At 39.5% G+C, this 26,768-nt stretch overlaps 1 protein-coding gene across 5 annotated transcripts in view; it reads right to left on the bottom strand.

Annotated features, from left to right (window-relative positions):
- Positions 1-26,768, bottom strand: part of CEP128 (centrosomal protein 128) — a 223,176-nt gene that overhangs the window by 5,755 nt on the left and 190,653 nt on the right. For 4 of the 5 annotated variants that reach the window (XM_081316238.1, XM_081316240.1, XM_081316239.1 and 1 more), the window contains 3 exons: positions 24,933-25,046; positions 23,428-23,530; positions 3,997-4,524 (listed from right to left, as the gene is read on the bottom strand). The exons of the other annotated variant lie outside the window; for it this stretch is intronic. In XM_081316238.1, coding sequence (XP_081172364.1) covers positions 4,418-4,524; positions 23,428-23,530; positions 24,933-25,046 — 324 coding nt within the window. In that variant the 3' untranslated portion in view covers positions 3,997-4,417. Of the gene's footprint in view, positions 1-3,996; positions 4,525-23,427; positions 23,531-24,932; positions 25,047-26,768 lie in introns of those variants that run through there. 5 annotated transcript variants of the gene reach the window in all.

Below are 26,768 nucleotides of genomic sequence, written 5' to 3'. Positions count from 1 at the left end.
TAAACTATTAGGACCACTTTATAAAATCCTAGTAAGATCACACCTGGAATACTGCAACCAATTTTGGTCACCATACTACAAAAAAGATATTGAGACTTTGGAAAAAATTCAAAGAGCAACCAAGATGATCAAAAGTCTGGAGACTAAAACATATGAATGGCTGCAGGAATTGGGTTTGGTTAGTCTAAAGAAAAGAAGAAATAGGGTGACATGATAGCAATATTCCAGTATTTGAGGGGCTGCCAGAAAGAAGAGGAGGTCAAATTATTCTCCAAAGCGCCAGAAGGCAGGACAAGAAACAATGCTTGGAAACTGACCAAAGAGAAAAGCAACCTGGAATTAAGGAGAAACTTCCTAACAGTGAGGACAATTTACCAGTGGAACAATTTGCCTTCAGATATCGTGGGCACTCCATCACTGGAACTTTTTATGAAGAGGCTAGACAGTCACTTGTCTGAAATGGTCCAGGAGGCTGGACTACAAGACCTCCATTGTCATTTCTATTTCTATTCATTGGAGAGTCACAGGTTCTCTCTATATAGACAAGACTACTGAACCAGTATAGGCAAGACATTTATGAGAAAGCAAGTCTTTCTAAACGAGCAACCATACCACCAGGTCATAGTACTTGCATGAACAGTTTGCTCTCTGAATATTCAATTATACTAGAAAAAAAGTAAAAGGAAATATCTTTTTTATTACAACAGGGCTGCAGAAGTTCGTACCTCTTCCATATCTTCCTCAGGCAGATCACGCAGTTCCAAAGAACCCTCAGTTCATGCATGGCTTATGAAATACCAATTAAAGCTGACATCATTATTAACATAAACTACTGTTAACATGAAATAACCAGTCTTGGAAGAGCATGCCACTATCTAGAGAAAAGTTGTTAGGAAACAATCCATATCACTAGTACAATTTCTAGTTTGACTACTGTGTTGGCTCTTTTTGAGGACTTGGCTTGCAATTGGCAGATCAGAAGCAAGAAACTTTCAAAATAATAATAATAATAATAATAATAATAATAATAATAATAATAATAATAATAATAATAATAATAATAATAATAATAATAATAATAATACCTTGAAGATCATCTAGTCCAGCCCCCTGCTCAGGCAGGAAACCCTATACTGTTTCAGACAAATGGCTGTCCAGTCTCTTCTTAAAAACTTCCAGTGTTGGAGCATTCACAGCTTCTGGAGGTAGGTTGTTCCACTGATTAATTGTTCTAACTGTCAGGAAGTTTCTCCTTAGTTCTAGGTTGCTTCTCTCTTTGGTTAGTTTCCATCCATTGCTTCTTGTCCTGTGTTCAGGTGCTTTGGAGAATAGCTTGACTCCCTCTTCTTTGTGGCAACCCGAAATATTGGAACACTGCTGTCATGTCACCCCTCGTCCTTCTCTTCATTAAACTAGATATACCCAGTTCCAGCAACCGTTCCTTATATGTTTTAGCCTCCAGTCCCCTAATCATCTTTGTTGCTCTTCCCTGTACTCTTTCTAAAGTTTCAACATCTTTTTTACATCATGGTGATCAAAACTGGATGCAGTATTCCAAATGTGGCCTTACCAAGGCATTGTAAAGTGGTATTAACAATTCACAGGATCTTGATTCTATCCCTCTGTTAATGCAGCCTAGCACTGTGTTGGCAGTTTTGGCAGCTGCAGCACACTTCATATTTAAATGATTGTCCACTAGGACTCCAAGATCCCTCTCACAGTTGCTACTATTGGGCAAGGTACCACCTATACTATACCTGTGCATTTGGTTTTTCTTGCCTAAATGTAGAACCTTACTTTTTTCACCATTGAATTTCATTTTGTTAGATAGCGCCCAATGTTCAAGTCTGTCAAGATCCTTTTGTATCTTAAACCTATCTTCTGGAGTGTTGGCTATTCCTGCCAGCTTGGTGTCGTCTGCAAATTTGATGAGTTCCCCATCTATCCCCTCATCCAAATCGTGATGAAGATGTTGAAGAGCACTGGGCCTAAAACAGAGCCCTGGGGAACCCCACTACACACTTCTGTCCATGTAGATGCAGTTCCATTAAGGACCACACTCTGAGTACGGCTGATCAGTCAGCTACGAATCCATCTGGTGGTGATGCTGTCTAACCCACAGGTTTCTATCTTATCAAATAATAGGTTGTGATCTACTTTATCAGATGCCTTACTGAAGTTCAAGTAAATTATATCCGCAGCATTCTTCTGGTCCACTAATTTTGTCACTTGGACAAAGAATGAAATGAGATTTGTCTGGCATGATCTGTTTTTGACAAACTCATCTTGGCTTTTAGTAATGACTTTGTTTGCCTCAAGGTGTTCACTGATTTGTTGTTTGATTATTTTTTCCAGAATCTTCCCAGGTATTGAGGTCAGGCTGATAGGTCTGTAGTTTCCCAGATCCATTTTTCCCCCTTTTTTGAAGATGGGAACTACATCAGCTCTTTTCCAGTCCTCTGGTAGTTCCCCAGTGCTCAAGGATATTTGAAAGATATAGTTCAGTGGTTCTGAGATCACATCTGTCAGTTCCTTCAGAACCTTGGGGGTGGGGGACAGTAATCCATCCGGTCCTGGTGCTTTGAACTTGTCTAGGGTGGACAGGGGCTCACTTACCATTTTCTTACCTATCTTAACTTTCTAATTTGTTTTTTACAATACTGTTTTTGATAGGTTGAACTGTTTTTTCCCTTTGTGTGGATGGATGGAAAAATGAGTTAAATAGTTCTGCTTTCTCCATTGCTTGTCACCTTCTTGCCACTTTCTCCCACTAATGGACCAATTATTTCCTTCACTTTTTTCTTGTTTTTTACATGTTGAAAGGAGCTTTTTTGTTATTTTTTATTTTTGTTGCAAGTTTTAGTTCATTTTGAGCCTTAGCTTTCCTCACTTCATCTTTGCAGGCTCTGGCTATTTGCTGATATTCTGCCTTAGTTATGTGCCCCTCTTTCCACTTTTTATACTTGTCCTTTTTGTCTTTCAATTTATCAGAGTTCTTTATGCAGCCATGCTGGTTTCTTTTGAGAGCTGTTATTTTTCTTCTTTGTTGGTATTGTGCTAGACTGGGCTTTTATAATCTCACTTTTCAAAATTTCCCAAGCTTCTTGAGTTGTTTTCCCCTTGAGGATTCTCATCCATGGAATCCTTCCCAAGCTCTCTCTAAGTTTATGGAAATTAGCTCTCTTAAAGTTCAAGTCTCTAGTTTGACTGTGTTCTATTGCTTGTACTTGCATAATGTTGAATTCCAATATTGCATGATCACTCCTGCCCAAGGTTCCTGTGGCTTTAACACCTTCTATCATTTCATCTGTTAGTGAGAATTAGGGCCAATATGTCTAATCTCCTAGTATAATAATTGTGGCTGATGAAGGGAAAGAGAAAGAGTATTTTTGGACTTTATTAAAATGTCAAAAAAGGAAAGAGCTGAATTAAACTACTTCATAATATATAGCCAAAATAATGTATATTTCCATTAACTTTTCAATAACTGGATAAAACAAGAGTAAAAATGCTATGATTATGGGAAGTACTTGTTTGAAAGGCTAAATAACCATATAAAAATATCTCTCCTGTCAAACCTTCCCAATTTGTTTATTAACATATAAGTAGCCTCAATGAGATCTATAATGTAAAATTAAATAGTGTAACTCTGAACTCTTCTAACAAATAGAACCAAAAATACTTCATTAATTATTAAGATGTATTAATTTTTAGAAACAAAATTATTCTTGGGCTTACTGACAAAAACAGTTTATTACAAAGAGTTCCTCCAATTTTGGATTAGGTGATATTTTTCTGTTAGCTTGGATCAGGTGGAGGAAATTCAGTTCATTGTTACAGAAATAAACTATGTCTATAATTAATCATGATAATGTAATCATTGCATAATATGTTTGAGGCACCTTTTGTTGTAAAATACTATTATGTATGGACAGTTCTTAATATTATAGAACATGTACACATAGACAAAACCATTTTTATTCAGCATTTCCCGATTATCACAAAATGTATTTATATTTTATTGTATGGATACTATTCAGTCAAAATACTGTTAAGTCTTTGAAGTTAAAGCATAAACAGTTTCTGTGTCAGCATGTGTGCAGGTGTGTCTATGGACACATACACTATTTCTCTTTTTTTCAATAAAATATATTCAGAAAAGACTGCTAGAGAACTGGTAGAAGGAAACCAAAGAGAATACCAGGCAATCTGGCATTTTACAACATATGGTGCATCTTCAAATTTAACTTGCCTTGTTTTAAATAATAATTGGAATGGTAACAATATTTGGCAATTCTTGAACCAGGGCTCCCCAAATGCTTTCCGAAATATAGCTACACTTGCTTGGAGCTGCAGCCAAAAACTAAAGATGCAGAGCTGAATTTTCTGCAGTGAATTTGTCTACCATCTTCTTGCTTTAAAACTTCTCCTTTTCTGTCAATAGCTTCATCCTGTTCACAGCCCTGCTCTTGGTATCTCTTTTAGCCGAATTTAAATCCGAAGGAACACTACTTTTGGTAAATGCTACAAAAAAAAGCAAAAGAAAGCCATCATTTACTAAAAAATAACAAAAGAAAAAAAATGCAACATCTTTAAATGAAACAAACCCAAACAATGTCATCCAGGCAATGTTAAGTATCCTATTTGAGTTACATTATCCCTGGAGTTACACTATAGCACAGGTGTCAAACTCGCCACGTCACGTGACGTGTTGCAACGTATCGTGACTTTTTTGCATTGCCAGAGCTGGGGTGAGCGTGGCCTCCATATGATGCAACCAGCCAGCGGGCCGGCAGTTTGACACCCCTGCACTATAGAATCTTTTTTAAATGAATGCAACTATACCAAATCTTGATTTGTTTCAGAGCATAGTTCTTGCTATTTACAATCTTGAAATCCCTAAACCAACTTATAGCTCAGCCATGAACTTTCTGCAAGAGATTATATCTAGAGGCCATTTTGTGTAAGATTTCTGTTCTCAAAGGTGACAGAAATGATAACCTGAGACATCACAGCAGAAGAGTGATTTTAGCCTATGGTAGCATCTTTTCAGATTAATATATTAAAAAGGATAAGGTCTTATTAACTACAGTTAATCTAAAACTGCTATCAAATTATCATTGATTTGAGTGGGCCTTGATATTATTATGGTATCCAACTCTTAACATCTAGACCAGGGGTCTTCAAACTTGGCCCTTTTATGACTTGTGGACTTCAACTCACAGAATTCTGGGAGTTGAAGTCCACAAGTCATAAAAGGGCCAAGTTTGAGGACCCCTGATCTAGACTAATGCTAAACATTTTTAAAATACTCACTTTTGATTTGATTTTTGTTAATGGTTAGAGTTTTATTGATGCACTACTAAATACACCGTTGCTTAATCACATTTCTGTTTATGGTATTTGAAATCCTTAATTATTGCAAAAATCAGAAAAGGGGATTTTACCTTATTTAGTAAGTTAACAAGTAATTATTTATTCTTTTTGTATAAAGCATTATCAACCAAGGATTCCTGGTAGTTTACAATCAACTGAAATATCAATCCAATATTTGCCCAATTAAAGACAATTAATCTGCTTAAGGTTTAGCACAGTAGTTTCCATTCAATTAATTAATTAATTAATTCAATTAATTCAATTCCATCCTTCCGAGGTAGGTAAAATGAGGACCCAGATTGTTGGGGGCAATAAGCTGACTTTGTAATAATGCCGCTTGGCAGGGGCCGAAAGCTCTAATAAGCAGGCATATACATAGAATGAAGGCTATTGCTAAGCACATTGGTTTGTGCTTAAATTGTAAGCCGCCCTGAGTCTTCGGAGAAGGGTGGGATATAAATGGGATTAAAATTATATATATCTATATCTATATCTATATCTATATCTATATCTATATCTATCTATCTATCTATCTATCTATCTATCTATCTATCTATCTATCTATCTATCTACATACATACACACATACATACATAGTCATTCGGGTTTTTCCCCACGTAGAATTGGAGGTATCTCCAGAAGAACGAAGCTGAAGCCACCAGCCTGAGGATGACGGATGAGATTTCGTCGAAACGTTGCCCTGATACCTCCAATTCTACGTGGGAAGAAACCCGAAGGACCAAAGATCTACATACAAACACCCGCGAAAACCTCAGAAACACACACACACACACACACACACACACACACACACACACACACACACATATATATATATGTGTATATATATGTGTGTGTGTGTGTGTGTATATATATATATATATATATATATATATATATATATATATATGCAAATTATTCAAATTGCTAATAAAGAATTTTGGGAGGCTGAGATGGCCATTTCGAACTCTTTATGTTCTCATCAGTCAGTCATACCCTTTATCTGAGATTCGAACCTGGGCTGATTGTATATTAGGCAGTTGTTTTAACTTGCTGAGCCACAGGTTCTTTCTCTCTTTTTATTAGCTAGAAGGCAAGGCAAATATATGTTAAGTATTTGTCAAGGCTTTTTGAAAGCACCTTGCTAATTAACTCTTTCATTCCTGCTTTGGCCTGTCTCAAGGCTTATCCACAGGATATAGTCAACTATGACAGCTCATTATTTGTGCAAATTATTCAAATTGCTAATAAAGAATTTTGGGAGGCTGAGATGGCCATTTCGAACTCTTTATGTTCTCATCAGTCAGTCATACCCTTTATCTGAGATTCGAACCTGGGCTGATTGTATATTAGGCAGTTGTTTTAACTTGCTGAGCCACAGGTTCTTTCTCTCTTTTTATTAGCTAAAAGGCAAGGCAAATATATGTTAAGTATTTGTCAAGGCTTTTTGAAAGCACCTTGCTAATTAACTCTTTCATTCCTGCTTTGGCCTGTCTCAAGGCTTATCCACAGGATATAGTCAACTATGACAGCTCATTATTTGTGCAAATTATATATATATCCCCAGGTGAGATCCTTTTATATTGATAGGCTTGATGGATTTATGTTTTAGTTTTAGTAAAAAGAATTCTTGCTTGTACCCTATAAAAGGGTGACAGCTTTTCAAATTAAAGAGAATCTGTTGATAGTAACTTTCACATCAAGTTTTCCAAAGAGTGGGCATGAGAATACCTAGGCACAACATGATTACTCCAGGTTGGCTGGCTGATAGGGTTACTTGGATCCTATTTCAAAGAGTTACCATAATAAAACAAAATGTCCTATAGGAAAAAAAGCTGCATCTGTTACCTGTTCATACACAGCTTTGAAAATCTGTTCAGAGGAAAGGTATTATTATGGGTCTTCGCATTCCTTAAAGGCTTTCCCTTAACTCTTCAAATTTACCAAATTTTACATCATATTAGACAAATTAGCAAATCAATTTCCATTTCCTTGATCCCTGGGCCAAGTACAAACAGCTATAGAATATGGGCTTCACCTCCCTATAAAACTAAGGTTGCCTACAAAGTAACTAACTTAATTTAGGCTTTCTTAATGAGGTGTAAATTACTACAGATGAAAAGATAGTAACTCTGAAGAGCAGGAATCCTACCTCAGCTGTAATTGAGTAATGACAACCTCATGCTTTTTTGTACATAGAAGCAGATATAGAAAGAAATTATATGTACTTGGGTCAATTGTAGAATAAAAGCCAACTGAATTACACATGGCAAAAAATAAATTATCTATCTACTTTGCATTTCTGCAGTTTTTTATAGCGATCATCCATAAACGCATAATGAACACAGTCAATGGAGCACTAACCAATTCTGGCTTCCGAGTGCTATTCTGTTATATATGTATAGATATAACCATTTGGTTTTACTATGTCCTTTGGAAAACATGTAGTAAATAGAGTAATTAACCATATTTGCTGTGTAAAGGTTAAATCAGTTTTTAAACCCAACTAAGACTTAAATCTGCTACAGGACTTAGAAATGTGGATGTGTAATGAACAAAACAATTTCCAAACATAGGTTCAATGAATTTCCCTATTCTTAGAGAAATCCATTTTTCTTTCCTAAAAGCTGAATCAAAAATAAGTTTGAAAAAGTGGAAAGGAATTTTAGTTTCAAAAATACAGCTAAAACTTCCACAAGTTCTCACAATATTGTTTCTTCTCAATAAGGGAAAAACATTTGAAGATATTTATTCAGTTCAATAGGAGTTAGCACAATGGTCAGCTCATAATAACAACAGAATTTGTAATAAAGATGCAATGATCAGCATAATGATTGATAGAGCTTCAAGGCATTGTCATGCACTTATATGATGCTCTCATTTTGCCAAGCAGAAATAAAGTATGAAAAAGCCAAGATGTCCTTGCAATGACTTTCCTACAAAATTAATACTTGGTTAGATATTTGAACTCTAGAACTAATTGGGTAACCAGATATGTCACTATTCAAGTGTAAATCCACTAAATTCATTGACTGAGCATAGGATTATAAATCTGGAAGAAATAACTCTGAAGGAAAAAAATACTGTGTGTATACTGAAAGGAATTATCTTCTATAAAACAGTCTATGTAAAGAATGTTTTTCATAATCTGTTTACACTGGCTGTAAAATATTGCAATTTTATCTCCCATGTAATAAAACATGGATTGAATTATGTATTTGAAACAGCCATGGATTTTTATGACTATTGCTTGGTAATCTATGAAGACTTAGCCGCTTGATAATAATAGAATTGTCCATTAAGGAGATAATGCCCAGCTCCTGCAAGTACATGGACAATACAATACTGAGTAGTGAAAAGGAATTGTGTTCAAATCAAAAGAAAACAAATCAAACTAGAAAAATGGAATGGTTTGGTACATTACTGGTATTTCAACAATTTAATAATCTGAGAATACTCACTCACTTACAGAAAGAGAAACCTCACCTTTTTTCCCCCTATAAAAAGAACTATATCAACCAAGATTCTCTCTAATTCAACATTCAAAAGGTAGTGTGCCCACTACTTAGAGATGTATTACATCTAAAAAAGCTTAGGCTTTTACCAATATTCATTAACCCTAATTGTTTCTGAACTCATATAAATTAAATTTAATAAATTAAAAACCCATAGTCTTCTATTAGTGATACATGCATGATACATGATACTAAATTTCCTTCTTTTTTTAAAAAAGGAAAGCCTATTTGTTAAAGAAGAAATGGAGGATTGTTGCTCTATATATTTTGACTGATAATATTAAAAGCTTTCAATGTTTTATTCTATGCACCACCTCGTCTTCTTCATTCTATCATGGAGCAGGTAGCCAATAACCATAGCAGCCCCAGTCCATCCTTATAATTCTAAGCAAGAGTACACAAGTGGATTGTCTTAAAGCACCTCCTGGTTTTCAATCATACTACTACTGCCAGTAATTAGCTATTTTATACATTATCTGGAGGCTGACTGTAACTGAGACATTACTCCACCACCAAGAAAGAAATCTGTTCCTAAGTCAATTGTATATCTACTTATATTATCTGTGCTTGTTAGTGTACATATATGTTGAATAGACATCATACATGATCAGTTGTTAAAGCAACTGATAAGCCTGCTTAAAAAAAAGTATGCAACAGTGAAGTTTGAAAGTCCCACCTGCTAGTCCACCTTGCTATGATAATATGTAAAATTCAGTAAGGGAATTGTATTGGAGAGAAGCTGTTTATTTATGTATGTTGGGAATTACTCAAGCTTGGCATTATGGGGAGAGAATAAAGCAAAGTGTAAGGAAGGGCAAGGCACATGTGGGGATCAGGATTTTCTTTTCCCCCTGGACTTGTGGGTAAGCTGTCAATGTTTAGCAATAGTAGCCCAGCCAGATGGCAATTCATAATTGAATCTCAGCAATCTTGAAAGGCTAACCAGGATCAAATATGGCTAATACATGATTGCAAGTCCCAAATGGTTAGTCTCTACATTTGATTAGGAAGCTGGTAAGTGCTGTAAAGAGTGCTCCCCATCCTTTCGGGGTTGGCAGCCCAGAGGAAAAGGGAGGAGCAGGGAAATGTACATGCACGCATGTGCAAAATGGGTGCGCGCACAGTGGTGGCACTAGCAGCCATGCACATGCACAAATGGGGCCGCTAGCATGTGCACAGTGGCACTATCATGAGTGAGGAGGGTGCATGCACACATGCACGCACTCGCCAGCCATTCCCATGGCCCGGTGGCCAACAGGCCATGGATCGGTACCGGGGTGCGGCCCACAGGTTGGGGACCCCTGCTTAAGGCATTGCAGATGGGTGCTAAATTCATACTGAGGAATTGGGGAATATTATGTTAAATAGCAGAAGTTAAGCCAGCTTCCCTACCAAAATGAATGTCCTAATTACCCTCCACTCCTTTCCATTCTCTATTTACCATAAATAATTTGAAAATTGCCTATTATTGTAATGGAAAGTCAATAGTTCAACAGCATTGTGAAGAAAGGCCACTAAACATTGCACATTATCAGCAGACAGGAAATAAAGTCTGATTTATGAATAGTAACATCCAGATGGAATACCAAATCCTGTTTATGTTTCCACTAATACAAGAAGCCGAAAGAGAATGATAAAATCAAAAAGAAATATACTTACAACATATTAAAAGGAAATCCTCTTAATGTAGTACAGTATTAACCTTTGGAACCCGTTGTTTTAGCTAATGAATGTGTATACCAAAAAAAAACTAGGGGAAAGAAGGGTTACCTGTGACTAAATGCTACCTTTGATAAGCATAAAACAGGACATCTAAAGCTATCAAATGATGCTTCTGGTAACAATTGAGAATAATGGTTCCTTTGCCTGAGCTCTTAGAACAGGGGTCTTCAAACTTGGCCCTTTTATGACTTGTGGACTTCAAATCCCAGAATTCCTCAGCCAGAATTCTGGGAGTTGAAGTCCACAAGTCATAAAAGGGCCAAGTTTGAAGACCCCTGTTTTAGAACTTTTTTTTCAAGTAATTAGTAGGCACTCTTTGAAAAAAGGGCAAAGTCAACTGCTCATATTCTACAGGGATTTTTCCCAGCTAGGTTCCTTATTCAGGTGAATGCTATAGCATGGCCATTGGAGTCTATAGCATGGCCATTGGAGATTGGTGCACAAATATCATATAATGGTGGAGCAGTGGGCTAATGCCTCCTTAAGTAACACCAGCTACCTGCAATTAGTGCAGGTTCGCATCCCACCGGGCTCAAGGTTGACTCAGCCTTCCATCCTTCCGAGGTAGGTAAAATGAGGACCCAGATTGTTGGGGGCAATAAGCTGACTTTGTAATAATGCCGCTTGGGGCGTGTGTGAAAGCCCTAATAAGCAGGCATATACATAGAATGAAGGCTACTGCTAAGCACATTGATTGTGCTTAGATTGTAAGCCGCCCTGAGTCTTCGGAGAAGGGCGGGATATAAATGGGATTAAAATAATAATAATAATAATAATGAGGTACAAAAAGCATTTCCCACTCTATAGCTATTCATAATAATCATAGCATGTTCCAGCTGTGAGTTTCATGGTTGGGTTGACTGAGAAAAAATGGGGTTGCTCAAGCAGCTAATTCACTGGCTTACAAACTCTATTGGAGTACTTCTGTCCTGTTTAGGAAGCTGCCTTATACAGTACTACCTGGATCAAGCATCTTATGAGGTACTCTGACTATGTCGCCAGAGGTTTAAACAGTATTTTTTCTTACTCTTCCTGTACTTGGGACCTTTAGAATGATTGTATTATCTATTACCTTGTTTATTCATAAAATAATACCATGGAGGGGTTTTTTTTACTAGCAAGGGACAACATGCCTTTTTAAAAAAGGTAAAATTGACCATCTTTCATCCCTCACTCCCAGCTTCCCACAATAGAGTAGATTTGGCACACAACTGCTGCAGTATCATCAGCATAAGGACATAAATATTAGCTTTTCAATTTATTAAATATAATTTTAATTTGGGTTTTTGGAAACTTTCTAGGATTTTCTGAATAGATTAGGTGAAATGATGGACAAGGTCCTATGGAATATACTGTAACTGTGAGCAACAGGAAAGACTTCAGTTCATTCACGCAAGCAATCAAGAACAACAAATGCAGCCCATGTTCTGTATGGATCCACTTCCTCTAGAACACACTCCAAATCTGCTGCAACACAGCGGGAAATGATTCCTGAGATAACGTATGCAAAAGGCTCTGAACATTCTGTACAATTAGTAGTAATTTCTATTAGAGAGCCAGTTTGGTTTAGTGCAGGGGTCTGCAACCTTGACAACTTTAAGACTTGTGGATTTCAGCTCCCAGAATTCCTCAGCCAGCATGGTTGAGGAATTCTGGGAGCTGAGGTCCACAAGTCTTAAAGTTGTCAAGGTTGCAGACCCCTGGTCTAGTGGTTAAGGCATTAGGCTAGAAAGTGGGAGATCATGAGTTCTAGTTCCACCTCAGCCCTGAAAGACAGCTAGCTGACTTTGGGCCAGTCACTCTCTCTCTCAGGTCAACTCACCTCACAGGGTTGTTGTGGGGGAAATAGTGGTATTTATTTATTTATTTATTTATTTATTTATTTATTTATTTATTTATTTATTTATTTATTTATTTATTTATGGGATTTATATCCCGCCCTATCTCCCGAGGGACTCAGGGCGGCTAACAACATCAAAACTTAAAGGTCTCTGTACAGTAAATTAAAAAATAAAATTTGAAATAAATTAAAATAAATTAAAGAATAAAGTTAGAATTGTAAATATAATTAAAATCCCTATCAGTCTAGGTCAGCCAGGTGGAAAAGGAGTGTTTTGAGGCCGCAGCAAAAGGACTGGAGATCTTGGGCCATCTGAAGCTCAGGGGGGAGCTGGTTCCACAGGGCTGGCGCTCCCACAGAGAAGGCTCTTCCCCTGGGGGTCGCAAGCCGACATTGTCTAGCCGACGGTACCCTGAGGAGGCCTTCTCTGTGTGAGCGTACTGGGCGATGGGAATTCGTTCCCGGCAGCAGATGGTCCTGCAAGTATCCTGGGCCTAAGCCATGTAGGGCTTTAAAGGTAAGAACCAGCACCTTAAATCTCACCCAGAGGGCAACCGGTAGCCAATGCAGCTCACGCAGGAGGGGTGTAATATGTGAGTATCGGGGTGCTCCCATCACTACCCGTGCAGCTGCACTCTGTACCAGTTGAAGCCTCTGGGTGGTCTTCAAGGGCAGCCCCATGTAGAGAGCATTACAGTAGTCTATACGGGAGGTAACGAGTGCGTGGGTGACTGTACGTAGGGCATCTCGGTCTAGAAAGGGGCGCAACTGGTATACCAGGCGAATCTGGGCAAATGCCCCCCTAGCCACGACTCCAATATGATCTTCAAAACTGAGTCGTGAATCCAGGAGGACGCCCAGGTTGCGTGCTCTATCAACGGGAGGTAATATCTCTCCTCCTATAATCAAAGATGGAACCTCTTGAACTAAACGAGATGTCGGTACGTAAAGCCACTCAGTTTTGGCCGGGTTGAGCCGGAGCCTGTTCTTTCCCATCCAAATCTGTACCGCTTCCAGGCAATGGGACATCACATCGAGGGCATCACTGGGTTGGTTTGGGGTGGAGATGAACAACTGGGTATCATCCGCATATTGGTGATACCTCACCCCAAAACCACAAATGATTTCACCCAGCGGCTTCATATAGATGTTGAACAGGAGGGGCAAGAGCACCGATCCCTGAGGCACTCCACAACTAAGGGGCCTTGGGGTTGACCTCTGCCCTCCTGCCAACACCGTCTGCGAACGGCCCGAGAGGTAGGAGGAGAACCATCGTAGAATGGTGCCTCCCACTCCCAACCCCTCAAGAAGACGCAGCAAGATACCATGGTCGATGGTATCAAAAGCCGCTGAGAGATCTAATAAGACCAGGATAGAGGAGTAACCCCTATCTCAGGCCCGCCAGAGATCATTCACCAGCGCGACCAATGCTGTCTCCGTGCTATATCTGGGCCTGAAACCCGATTGGTACGGATCCAGATACTCAGTTTCCTCCAGGACCAAAGGGAGTTGCCATGCCACCACGCTCTCAACGACTTTCGCAAGAAAGCGAAGGTTGGAGACAGGACGAAAGTTGTTTAAAATAGCTGGATCCAATGCAGGTTTCTTAAGGAGGGGTCGTACTACCGCCTCTTTCAGGGCGGCAGGGAAGTACCCTTCACTCAGTGAGGCATTGATAACTGCTAGGATCCAGCCTCGTGTAACCTCTCGAGATGCATACACCAGCCACGAGGGACACGGGTCCAATAAACACGTGGCAGCACTTAATTTCCCCATGATCCTGTCCACTTCATCTGGAGTCACAGGATCAAACTCTTCCCAAATGTTCTTGGCCAAACTCATCGTTTTCCTCTCGTCAGATACTGCCCAGTCAGAGTCCAGACCAGCCCGAATCTGAGCAATTTTGTCCACCAGATATTTACTAAATTCCTCGGCCCGTCCTCGTAAGGGGTCCTCTCCTGTCCCTTGATTTAAAAGGGAGTGGACCACTCTGAACAGGGCAGCCGGGCGGTTGTCTGTGGACGCAATGAGGGTGGTGAAGTAAGTGCGCTTTGCCACCTCCATTGCCACAAGATAAGATCTAGAAAAGGATCTTAACTGTGTTCGGTCAGACTCGGACCGACTGGTTCTCCAAATGCTCTCTAGGCTCCTTCTCCGTATGTTGGCTATGTTGGCCATATTGAGTTATTTGTAAAAATAACAAAGGCAGAATTCAAAATAAAATAAATAAGTAAAATGTGCTGTGAATAAGCAGCATAACTTGAATGCTGTGAGCCCAATTGCTGCTACTTTGCTTTACAAAGATTTTGAAGGTCTTAAGACGCAGGTTGCAAAGGTCTCAGGTTTAACTACATGTATACAGGTAGTCCTCGGCTTACAACAGTTGACTTAGTGACCATTCAACGTTAACAACAGTACTGGAAAAAGTGACTTATGACCATTTTTCACACTTATGACCACTGCAGCATCCACAAAACAATGCTGTCCAGGGTCGTAAAGACTGCGGAGAGAATAATTGGGTGTACTCTTCCTACTTTAGATCAAATCTATGCCTCCAGGTGTTATAAGAAAGCTGTGGAGATTGTGCAGGATTGCACGCACCCCGGAAATGATCTCTTTCAGCTTCTGCCTTCTAGAAGGAGGTATAGGGTCATAAAGAACAGGACTAGCCGCTTGAGAAATAGTTTTTATCCAAAAGCGGTTTTGGCTTTGAATGCAGCAGAATGCAGTTTCTGAGAGAACTTCTGTATTTAGTTTTTAGAGTGTTAAAGTGTTTCTAGGGGTTAAATGTGTATATGTGGGGTGGGTGGTATGTTGATATGTATTTTGTTGTTTTTGTTGGGTTTTGTGGGGTTGATGTGGATTTTTCAATTTCGTTGTTCTGTATGGGACAATGACAATAAAGATTATCGTATTGTATCATATCGTATGATGAAAATTCAGACACTTAGCAACTGATTCATATTTATGACGGTTACAGTGTCCCAGGGGGTCAAGTGATCCTCTATTGCGACCTTCTGACAAATAAAGTCAATGGGGAAGCCAGATTCACTTAACAGCCATGTTAGTAACTTAACAACTGCAATGTTTCACTCAACAAACATGGCAAAAAAGGTCGTGAAATGGGGCAAAACTCACTTAACAAATGTCTTGCTTAGCAACACAAATCTGGGGCTCAATTGTGGTTGTATGTTGAGGATTTACGTGTACACAATAGATAAGTCTTGGAATAAAATGGCTTCTGGCAAAAGGCTTGTCAAGTCACTGAAAAGATAAAAACTGTACAAACAGGAAAGAGATACATTTATAACACTAATGCAAAGCATCTGCAGATGCTAATCGGTTTGTAATCTAAAACTAACGGAAAGTCCAGTGGTTATTATAAATAGTTCCTTAAGATCAACGCCTAGATAAGAGGCAGTGGCTCATTCTTTTTCCTTTTGGCAGACTTTGTTAAGTGTCAGCTGAAAATAAATCTGCCTCTGTAAATTAAATCTCTGATGAGCACCTTCTTGTCTAAATTATGCTGTCAGATAAACTACTTTTCCACAAAATGATTTAGTCAGGCTAGCTCCCATAATAATGTTTTAAATAGACGGGTATGAATATAAAATATACCCTGTAGTGAGTATAAAGATTAAATTCTGGCATACAAAGATACACATGAAGCAAAGACACAATACCGTGGACCAGGGGATGTATTTAGTTTTCATTGTCCTGTCATAACTATGAATCTGAGCAAAGACTCTCAAGTTAACATCTCTCTCTCTTTCTGCATGTTGCAGTTTGTGAATGAGATCTTAGCAGTATTTTTTCTGACTCTTCTTGAATGTGTGTGTGTGTGTGTGTGTGTGTATACATGTCTGGAATGCACCAGTCATTTAAACATAATTGAAAAAGGAAGTCTCCCTAAATAAAAGAATTTAAGGCATCTTCAAATCCTCCAGTGGTAGCATATTCCCCGATATGAAGGATGTAAGTAGTGGCCAGCACAGGACTGAAAGTCTATGATCACAGTTAAGATAGTGAAAGCAAGATCCTTACATTCATTAACCTTCATTATTATAATGTCAACAATAGTTTAGCATTAAAAATAATACCATATAAGCAAGATGCAGAATTTTATAAATGTTTCCAGAGGTCTATGGAGATTCTCAGTCATTCGGATCATGGTTGTCCCAAAGGTACTTTTTCAAAAGATAACTGGACTTTCTTTGTTTTTCCTTGAAGATATTTCACTTCTCATCCAAGAAGCTTCTTCAGTTCTGACCGAATGGTGGAGAACATTCAATGGAGTGGACATTTTCCACCATTCAGTCAAAACTAAAGAAACATTTTGGATGAGAAGTGAAATGTCTTTAAGGAAAAACAAAGAAAGTCCAGTTGCCTTTTGAAAAAGCACCTTTGGGTTTCCAGATGTTAAGAAAAAGATGTGAAATCCTATTCGACATTAATAATTAAAGTAGATGGAAGTTTCTATGTCATGAAATACATCTAACATTAGATTCTTGTATCTATTTGTCGTGCAACAAAGAAAAATTATGCAGAATGATTGCTTGTTGAAAAAAAATCCTATGTTAAAATAGAGACCATCAAATAAGTGCCATGTTCAATTTGGAGATTAATTCTCACTGAGCCATTCAAAACAAGTTTCATTCTTTGCATTCACTCCCATTGAGTATTAATGGTGCAGTCCAGTCCAGTGCATAGAGATCTTGCAATGGAATGGTGTTGCCCTTTTAAGTGTAGTACTAAGTATTATTTTATTTTATTTTATTCATTTATAAAAGTATAAAAGTGGTTCATTATATAGTAGGATACTGCAAATATCAGATGATACCACTCTAATGGCAAAAAGTGAAGAAGAACTAAAGAGCCTCTTGTTGCGGGGGAAGAAGGAGAGTGCAAAAGTTGAGTTTAAACTTAACATTAAGAAAACCAAGATTATGGCATCCGGCCCTCTCAATTCCTGGCAAATAGGGAAGAAATGGAGGTAGTGACAGATTTTATTTTCATGGTCTCCAAGATCACTGCAGTTGGGGACTGTAGCCAAGAAATTAAAAGACGCTTGCTCCTCGGGAGGAAAGCCATGACAAATCTAGACAGCACACTAAAAAGCAGAGACATCACCCTGTCAACAAAAGTGCGTATAGTCAAGGCTATGGTCTTCCCAGTTGCAATGTATGGCAGTGAAAGTTGGACCATAAGAAAGGCCGAGCGCCAAAGAATTGAGGCCTTTGAGCTATGGTGCTGGAGAAGACTCCTGCGAGTCCCTTGGACTGCAAGATGATCAAACTGGTCAGTCCTAGAGGAGATCAATCCTGACTGCTCTTTAGAAGGCCAGATCCTGAAGCTAAAACTCAAATACCTTGGCCACCTAATGAGAAGGAAGGACTCACTGGAGAAGAGCCTAATGCTGGGAAAGATTGAGGGCAAGAGAAGAAGGGGACGACAGAGAATGAGGTGGCTGGATGGAGTCACTGAAGCAGTAGGCATGAGCTTAAATGGACTCCAGAAGATAGTAGAGGACAGGAAGGCCTGGAGGAACATTGTCCATAGGGTCGTGATGGGTTGGACACGACTTCGCAGCTAACAACAACAACTGCAAATTAATAGAAAGTACTGCTGGCAATCAATCAACACTTCTAAATTATTTTTAACAGGTTTTCTGATTATAGTAAAAGCTGAAAGTTATAAACCATATTTGGCCTTTAGAGACCTGCTTTCAGATAAAATCTGTGTAGATAACAGAAGAAGAATAGATGTCATTAACTACTTGGATTGCCAAGGAGTGAGTCCTTTTTCATCTGTTCTAGCAAGAATTGTGCGATGGCCAAATAAGAATAGAATAGAATAGAATAGAATAGAATAGAATAGAATAGAATAGAATAGAATAGAATAGAATAGAATAGAATAGAATAGAATAGAATAGAATAGAATAGAATAGAATAGAATAGAATAGAATAGAATAGGAAATGTAGGAAACTACCTTATGCCATCTAATTCAACGTATGGCACCAGCTTTATACCTGGCATCAGCTTTCTGGGGTTTCTGTGAGAATCTGGGGATTGCATCTGGCCCTGCATGTAAAGCATATGATTTGTTGCTGAACTTATGACTATTACAGAGCTATGGCTTTACTGTTAGCAGTGGAGCAGAGAAATTTAACCCTGAGCTGTGGACCAGAAAATCTGGAGACTGTCATTTAATTTTGTATTAATTAGATGTATCACTTCAACATGATTTCTCACTCAAAGAATTACTACTGATTTTATTGGTGAAATATTAATTAATAACAGAAGATGATTACTGTAATAATCTCATTTATTTTTGGGAATTGGAAGGGAGGGGACTTAATAAACCAAAATAAAATCATGTGCATGCAAACTGCAGATGTCTGTTTGGCTCATTATCTCTACACAAGCATCCTCTCCCCCTTAATATGAAAACAAATACAATCCTGTATAAGCAATACACTCTCTGTTTTCTTGTAACATAGTTAGGCAAAGGATATGTGTCAAAATTTTGCCTTTCATAGTCTCTCTGACTTCTTATGCTTACATTAAATCCCAAGGGTAACCTCATGAGAATATTCCTCCCATGTGGTTTTCTCAGTGCTACAGTCACTTCCTAAAGTAGTGGTAGGCAACCTCGGCTCTTTTATGACTCGTGAACTTCAACTCCCAGAATTCCTGAGCCAACCATGCTGAGGGGAAAGGGAGAGATTTCCAAGCTGAGCCACGCTGCCTCAGGAATTCTGGGAGTTTATTTATTTATTTATTTATTTTATTGGATTTGTATACCGCCCTATTCCCATAGGACTCAGGGCGGTTTACAGGGCAGTTAAAACCATGAATACAAAAATTAAAAACAATTAAAACAATTAAATTAAATTCAAGCCCCAAGAGTAAATCTAAAACCCAGTTAAATTAACAACCCCACAGCTTGGACCAAACAGATCGAAGAGCCAAGTTTTCAGGTCCCGGCGAAATGAGTGAAGGTTGGGGGCAGTCTTAAGTTCTGTGGGTAGTTGGTTCCATAGGGCAGGCGCACCCACAGAGAACGCCCTTCCCCTGGGAATAATCCGCCAGCATTCATTAACCGGCGGCACCCTGAGAAGGTCCTCCCTGTGGGGGTGCACAGGACGATGGGAAGATGATGCCGGCAGCAGGTGTTCCCTTAGATAGTCCGGACCCAAGCCATTTAGGGCTTTATAGGTCATTACCAGCACCTTGAATCTCACCCGGAGGGCAACCGGAAGCCAGTGTAGCTCACAGAGGTGTTACACGGGAGTATCGGGAAGCTCCCATCAAAACTCACGCGGCTGAATTCTGCACCAGTTGAAGCCTTCGGGTGGTCCTCAAGGGCAGCCCCATGTAGAGGGCATTGCAGTAGTCTAACCGGGAGGTCACGAGCGCATGAGTGACTGTACGTAGAGCATCTCGGTCCAGATAGGGATGCAACTGGCGCACCAGGCGAATCTGGGCAAAAGCCCCCTTGGTCACGGCTCCTATATGATCTTCCAAACTGAGCCATGAATCCAGGAGGACGCCCAAGTTGCGAGCCCTATCAACAGGGGGTAATAACTCATCCCCTATTGTTAATGATGGAGAAGGCTGGTCAGCCCGATGCCGGTATGAACAGCCACTCAGTCTTGTCACAATTGAGACAAAGCCTGTTTCTCCCCATCCAGACCCGGACCGCCTCCAGGCAACGGGACATCACGGTGAGGGCATCACTGGGTTGGGTCGGGGTGGAAAGAAAAAGTTGGGTATCATCAGCGTACTGGTGATACCCCATCCCGAAACCACGAATGAGCTCACCCAGCGGCTTCATGTAGATGTTGAACAGGAAGGGAGAGAGGACCGACCCCTGAGGGACTCCACAAACGAGAGATCTCGGGGTGGACCTCTGTCCTCCCGTCAACACCGACTGCGAGCGGCCCAGGAGGTAGGAGGAGAACCACTGTAAAACAGTGCCTCCCACTCCCAGCCCCCTGAGACGCTGCAGTAGGATACCATGGTCGATGGTATCAAAAGCTGCTGAAAGGTCTAATAGGACTAGGACAGAGGAACAACCCCTGTCCCGAGCCCGCCAGAGATCATTCACCAGTGCGACCAATGCCGTCTCTGTGCTATGCCCAGGTCTGAAACCCGATTGGTACGGGTCGAGATAATCAGTTTCCTCCAGGAACAGAGGGAGCTGATGCGCTACCACACTCTCAACAACCTTCGCCAAAAAGCGAAGGTTGGAGACAGGACGATAGTTATTCAAAATCGCTGAGTCCAGGGTGGGCTTCTTGAGGAGGGGCCTCACCACTGCCTCTTTCAAGGCAGAAGGGAAAACACCCTTGCTCAAAGAAGCAGTTATTACTGCCTGGAACCAGCCTCGTGTCTTCTCCCGGGCTGCATAAACCAGCCAGGAGGGGCACGGGTCCAATAAACAGGTGGTAGAGCTCAGCCTCCTCATGATCCTGTCCACCTCATTGGGGGTCATAGGATCAAACTCAGTCCAGATAACACTTTCAAGACCACTCGAATCCTCCCTGTCAGATTCTGTCCAGTCAGAGTCCAAGCCGGCCCGAATCTGAGCAATTTTATCCGCAAGATGATGACTGAACTCCTCGGCCTGTCACTGCAAGGGATCCTACCTCTCCTCCCGATGAAGGAGGGAGCGAGTAACCCGAAACAGGGCGGCTGGGCGATTATCTGCGGACGCGATGAGGGTAGCGAAGTAATTAGACTTCGCCGTCCTCATTGCAGCAAGACCTTGTAAAGGCTCTTAGTCGCAATTGGTCAGGCTCAGATCGGCTGGATTCCAACAGCACTCTAGACCCTGTCTCCGACGTTTCATCTCCCGGAGCTCCAAAGAAAACCATGGAGCCCACCGGGATCTGCGTCGGGTTAGGGGTCGCAAGGGGACAACACGGTCGAGCGCCTCAGTGGCAGCCCTTTCCCAGGCATCCACTAAGGCGTTGGCCGAGCTGTCAGTGAGAGAGATAGGAACAGACCCAAGTGCCATCTGGAACTGATCAGGGTCCATTAGGCGCCTGGGGCGGAACCACCTGGACGGTTGAAGTTGAAGTCCACGAGTCATAAAAGAGCCAAGGTTGCCTATCCCTGCCCTAAAGGATTGCTTGTCCTTAAGAAATTGTTGTTTTTCTCTTTCTTCAGGAAAAAAAATAGCAAGTATTCATTTCTCCAGTTTCTCTGTACACTAATTTGGTGGAGAAAAGGGGATCCATGCCAGTTTCTTTTGCATTGTCCTTTACTGCTGGATTCCATGCCTTTTGCTCTATATTTCTTCCAGAAGGGTGTGATGCTGTTACCATAGGATGATGGGAAGGTACTGATGTTAAACAATTCAGTCATTGTGTTACTCATGTTGTATGAAATGGTCTAGATATGCTTTGATTAACAGAGTCAGACTTTGGAGATCATCTGATTTGCTTTGCTAAAGCAAAAAAGATTACCTGGTTTGCCTCAGCAAAGGACCTTCGGTGACTTTGAATCATTTTGAAACTATGCTGCAGGACAAAGCTTGCCTCAATCCTCCTCTAGCATTTCCCAAATCTTCAAGACAGGGCAGTTTTGGATTACTTGCAATTCACCCTGCAAGTTTGAACCATCAAACATGGAATACTTTGCCATATGCCGAGAGGCTTTAAGTTGGTTAGCTTCAAAGTGTGCTGTGAAAATGCCTGCATTATGCAAAGGAAACACTCAGTCTGGAAGATTTTTGGAAGCATAAAGAATGTGCCACTCAGCAACATTTTACCAAGCGCTTGCCAAAACTGGGATCCTCTTACACTGCTCATCCAACTTTTGCAAGTGATCAGAATGAGGATCCAGGCTGGGCAGCTTTAGTACATACTCTACAGCATTCACTGTAGCTGCCCAGCCAGGCCATCTTGGACACACAATGCCACCGCTGCCCAATCTGAAATGCTCAGTCTTCTACAAAATGTGAAGAAACCTCTCTCAGAGTTCTCCTGTAGTGAAGTGCTCCAAAGCGAAGCAAAGTCTGATAATCGCTTGACTCACTTTCAGAAATAAGACCATGTTATTTCCTGAAGCAGTTTTGAGGGGGTGCCTATAACTTAATAAAAATTTGATGTTATTTTATTTAAAAATAACCAACATCAGACAGAAGCTAGATTTTTATACCAAAGAATACTCCTGATAGAAAATATGGATTTAATTAATTGTATGACATGGTAGGCAAAGATTAAATGGCAGAGATTTAAACACAACTATTGCATGAATTCTTCTTGAATTACATTCATTACACATGCATGATACACATGGACTGCCACAGAAATTCAGCAAAATCTCATGTGATTAAAAATAAATTATTTATTTTGCAATGTTGCTTATTTTATTATGAACTACCTAAAACAAAAGTCTTACATTCAGTATTTATTTACCAAGAGCAAACCACATTTTGCACAGGCCTTTTATCAATGTGTTTATCTTTTATTTTCCCCCTAGAATTTGAATAAAGATTTTTGATATTGATGGTCTTTGGAAAACTTTGATAATAACAGTTGACAAGAGTCCTACAGTTTTAAATTTTCTTATAGAAGTATACTATCTATTCTGTTCAATTGAAAATAACCCAAGATGGTAGCCCTGGATGTACAAACATAAAATGTACATTTATTTTCCAGACAAATGTTTTAGACAATACATCCAAGAAAAAAAACATGATTTGTTTCCAATTCATGAACTAAAAAAGGATACCAGATAGTTCAAATGATTCTTTACTTTCAATGAGGATTGAGTCATGTCTATATACTTTAATTGCTGAAAAAACTACATGCATTTGTGGAACCTTGAATTATTTTCTCATTACAGTAACCAAATAAAGTAAGGAATTCAGTGCACCAAAAAGAAAGTTTTTGGTTTCCCAAACAAATTGCTTAACTTCACTGAAAGGTTTACAAGGATTCTCAATGAAATCTCAATTCTTACATTCAGACTTAGAAAGCAAGGAGCTGGTCATAAAACTACTGCTGCTTTGCCATTTGGAAGGTATACTCTGAATAGCAGAAAAATCAGTATTGGACTTCTTATCCTGTGAGAGAGAAGAAAATTTTTTCATGTGAAAAAGATTGATGTTGATTATGTTTCCTTTTATTTTTTGTTATTCAAAATAACCACAAGCCAGGTTATATGACTATGACAGTACTATTTTAAACTGGTAAAATCCGGTTTCAGTGTTCAGAATGTAAATCTAGTAGTTACCATTACATATAATTTCCGTCCAGATTGCGTGTCTTTGTCAACAACATTTAGAATTCTGGGAAAGGTCATCTTCTTTATTTACTGCTGGGAGCTCTTGTCCCTCCTTGCTAAAATGCACATAAACAGGAATTGGCCTCTCTGTTGTTCCCACGCAAAGTCCTTAAACTTGTAAAGTGGCATCCCGTGAATTATCTGCTTTGTTGCAGCATGAAATAAGCATTTGCAAATAAATAAATAAATAAATAAATTCAATGGATTTATTTCAGACTAGAAAGAAAACAAAGGCGTTTAAGAGCTAAATGCTTGACACTCTATTAATACCGTCTCCATGCTAACAGCTTAATCTGATCTTCCACCTTTGATAATTTAAAAGCTCCCAGTGCATTATCCTAAAAATAGATAATAGGCTTTTGACTTTTTTCCACTAGCAGAGAAGGACTTGACAAACATGGAAAAAAAATATGTGTATTGTATGTGTGTCTAAATGAGGTAGTGGTGTTGTCTCTAACGATGGGCAAGCCCTGACCCTGACCTAGTATGGAGCCAGACTTTCTGAGCTCTCTTAGTTCCTTTACTGTTCAAACGCGAATAAAATCCCCCTGCTTAATTCCTCAAACGTAATTGGACTTTAATTGAGAAGAAAATAAGACTTTTACAAGTAGAGCATAACAAATAGAGAACTTATTATGTATAAATACGAAGCTGATAGACCATAGATTTACCTCTATATATCTTCGTGCTGCCTGAAACAATACTTTCCCACTTTAGGAGCTGACATAAGTCATAGCCCTTATTTTCCATCAGTCTATATTGACTGTGAGAGAGAAAGAGAAGGGAAAGGGGAAAGAAACTTCCAGTACAGAAGTTGAAAACTAATGTGACAATGGCTACAAATGTGGCTGTGAATTTGCCAAATTCCTGTTGGGCCCTAACTTTTAAAAGACTTTGCTCTAGTCTTCTGGTGCCCTTCTATTCTTCCAAAGACTAATAGTTCCACTATGCCCCATCTATTAACTTACCAGGTTACCAATGGAGACAGAACATTGACCTTTGGAAATCTTCGGTCTGAGCTTGTAATGCAAATTGACATCTTTTTAGCCAATTATTAAAATTGGCATGTTGCTTCTGTGATTATGCACTATCCAGAGTCCCAGCAATTAGAGGTAATTTTTTTTTTGAATAACTGCATAGAAAGACAGAGAAGACAAACTTTGAAGAGAAAACAAACTTACTTGGAAGCTTTCAAGTTTGTGTTTTAAATCTTCCAGATGCTGCTGTAATGAGCCCACAAGTTCCTTGTATTTAATGTATCGTTTTTCGATAATTTCTTTCTGACTGTGAGAATTCTGAAATCAGAACATTACCAATAATTATCTCATAAATGTAAAAAAAAGGTCAAAGGATCATTCTGAGATAAAGCAGAATAAGCTGTATTTATCCTGGACCCATTGGACCTCAAAATAATTAAAGTTGTTACGAGATTTGGCAGTTTAATATGAAATTTTGAAAGAATTCATGTGAGAATACTGAAGTATTATAATTTAAACATTTCTTTTTTTAAAAATTTTTGCCTTTATTGTTTTTATAAATAACTGAAGGCAGAGAACATACCTAATACTTCTTACTCTTTTCCTCACAAGAACAACCCTGTGAGGTGAGTTAGGTTGAGAGAGTGTGACTCATAGTCACCCAACTGACATTCATGCCTAAGGCAGACTGGCACTTACATACTTCTGGTTTCTAGCCTGGTGCCTTAACCGCTAGACCCAGGGTAGGCAACCTTGGCTCTTTTATGACTTGTGGACTTCAACTCCCAGAATTCCTGAGCCAGCATGGTTTGTAATTTTAGGAAGAACTACTTGAAAAGCCTCTCTGATTGGTATAATTTTCATCCGAAACCTCTCTTGGTGCTAAGCTAGGCTCCCTGCCCTATCTATTAAAACAAATTAAAATTAAAAATCCATATATAGCTAGATTGCTTCAGCCGCTGGTATATTTATTTGCAAATAATGGCTATGATACTCACAAAAGTTTTAGCTAGGCTCGCTGCCCTATCTATTTAAAGCAAAATTAAAATTAAAAATCCATACAAAATTGGTTTGCTGAGAGTCTCTGTTATATTTGCAATAATGCTATGATATCCACAAAGGTTTTAGCAGAGTGGTAGAAAGCATCTTATCAAGTTAGTGTAAATCTGCTAAATGTATGCCTTATGACTACCAGAGTGCACATACAGCGATCTTTTGAGCATGTCCAGCCCGGTTTCCCAAAATTCCTTCTTTGTGTTCAATCCCCCAAAATTGCTTACCCTGTGTACAGTACCAAAGAACAATGTCAAGATTGAGTAGAACAAACTAGGATGGATTTGGGAGACCAAATAACCATTTCTGCAGTGGACAGATTAAAAGTCCCAAGATACATTGCCAGTTCTTGTTTTTCATTGACAGTTGAATTATGGAGGGGTAATCTGGTCTTAGCAGGAATAGAAAGTTTTTATCTGCAGTTCTTTTCCCTGGTTTGTATGAATGTCAGTTTTGCTACTGAAGATCAGTCCAAATCTCTATGGCAGGGGTCTTCAAACTTGGCCCTTTTATGACTTGTGGACTTCAACTCCCAGAATTCCTCAGCCAGCGTGCCTGCTCTATGGCATACTAAAAAGGATATATTTTGCATCCTGTCAGACAAAACTTTTTTTTACTTTTTCTTTTTGGGGTGAAATGCTAATAGGAAAGGAGAAAGTGGTGGTCTGAAGAGAGGAGAATGCCCTGAGAGTCAACTGGAAGTGGGATTTGGGGATGTTCTGATCAGTAGTGGTAGTAGAAGCAGTGCTGAATACTTGATTGAGTTCAGTGGGAGTCCCAGTTCTTGCAGTTGCCATATTGGGCTTGGATGGAAAGATTGAAAGATTAACTATGGTTGTTGGTGCTTCAGTGGGGTGTTTGAGATGTATGATGGCTGCTGAATGGCTAAGTCAAAAACAACCTGAATGTAAGTAGCATATATAGGCTTAGTGAAGGAGATAGATAGATAGACAGACAGACAGACAGACAGACAGACAGACAGACAGA

Source organism: Vipera berus, assembly GCF_964194415.1.
Source record: "Vipera berus genome assembly, chromosome: 1".
NCBI lineage: Eukaryota > Metazoa > Chordata > Lepidosauria > Squamata > Viperidae > Vipera > Vipera berus.
This window is presented reverse-complemented; position numbering and strand designations above follow the sequence as displayed.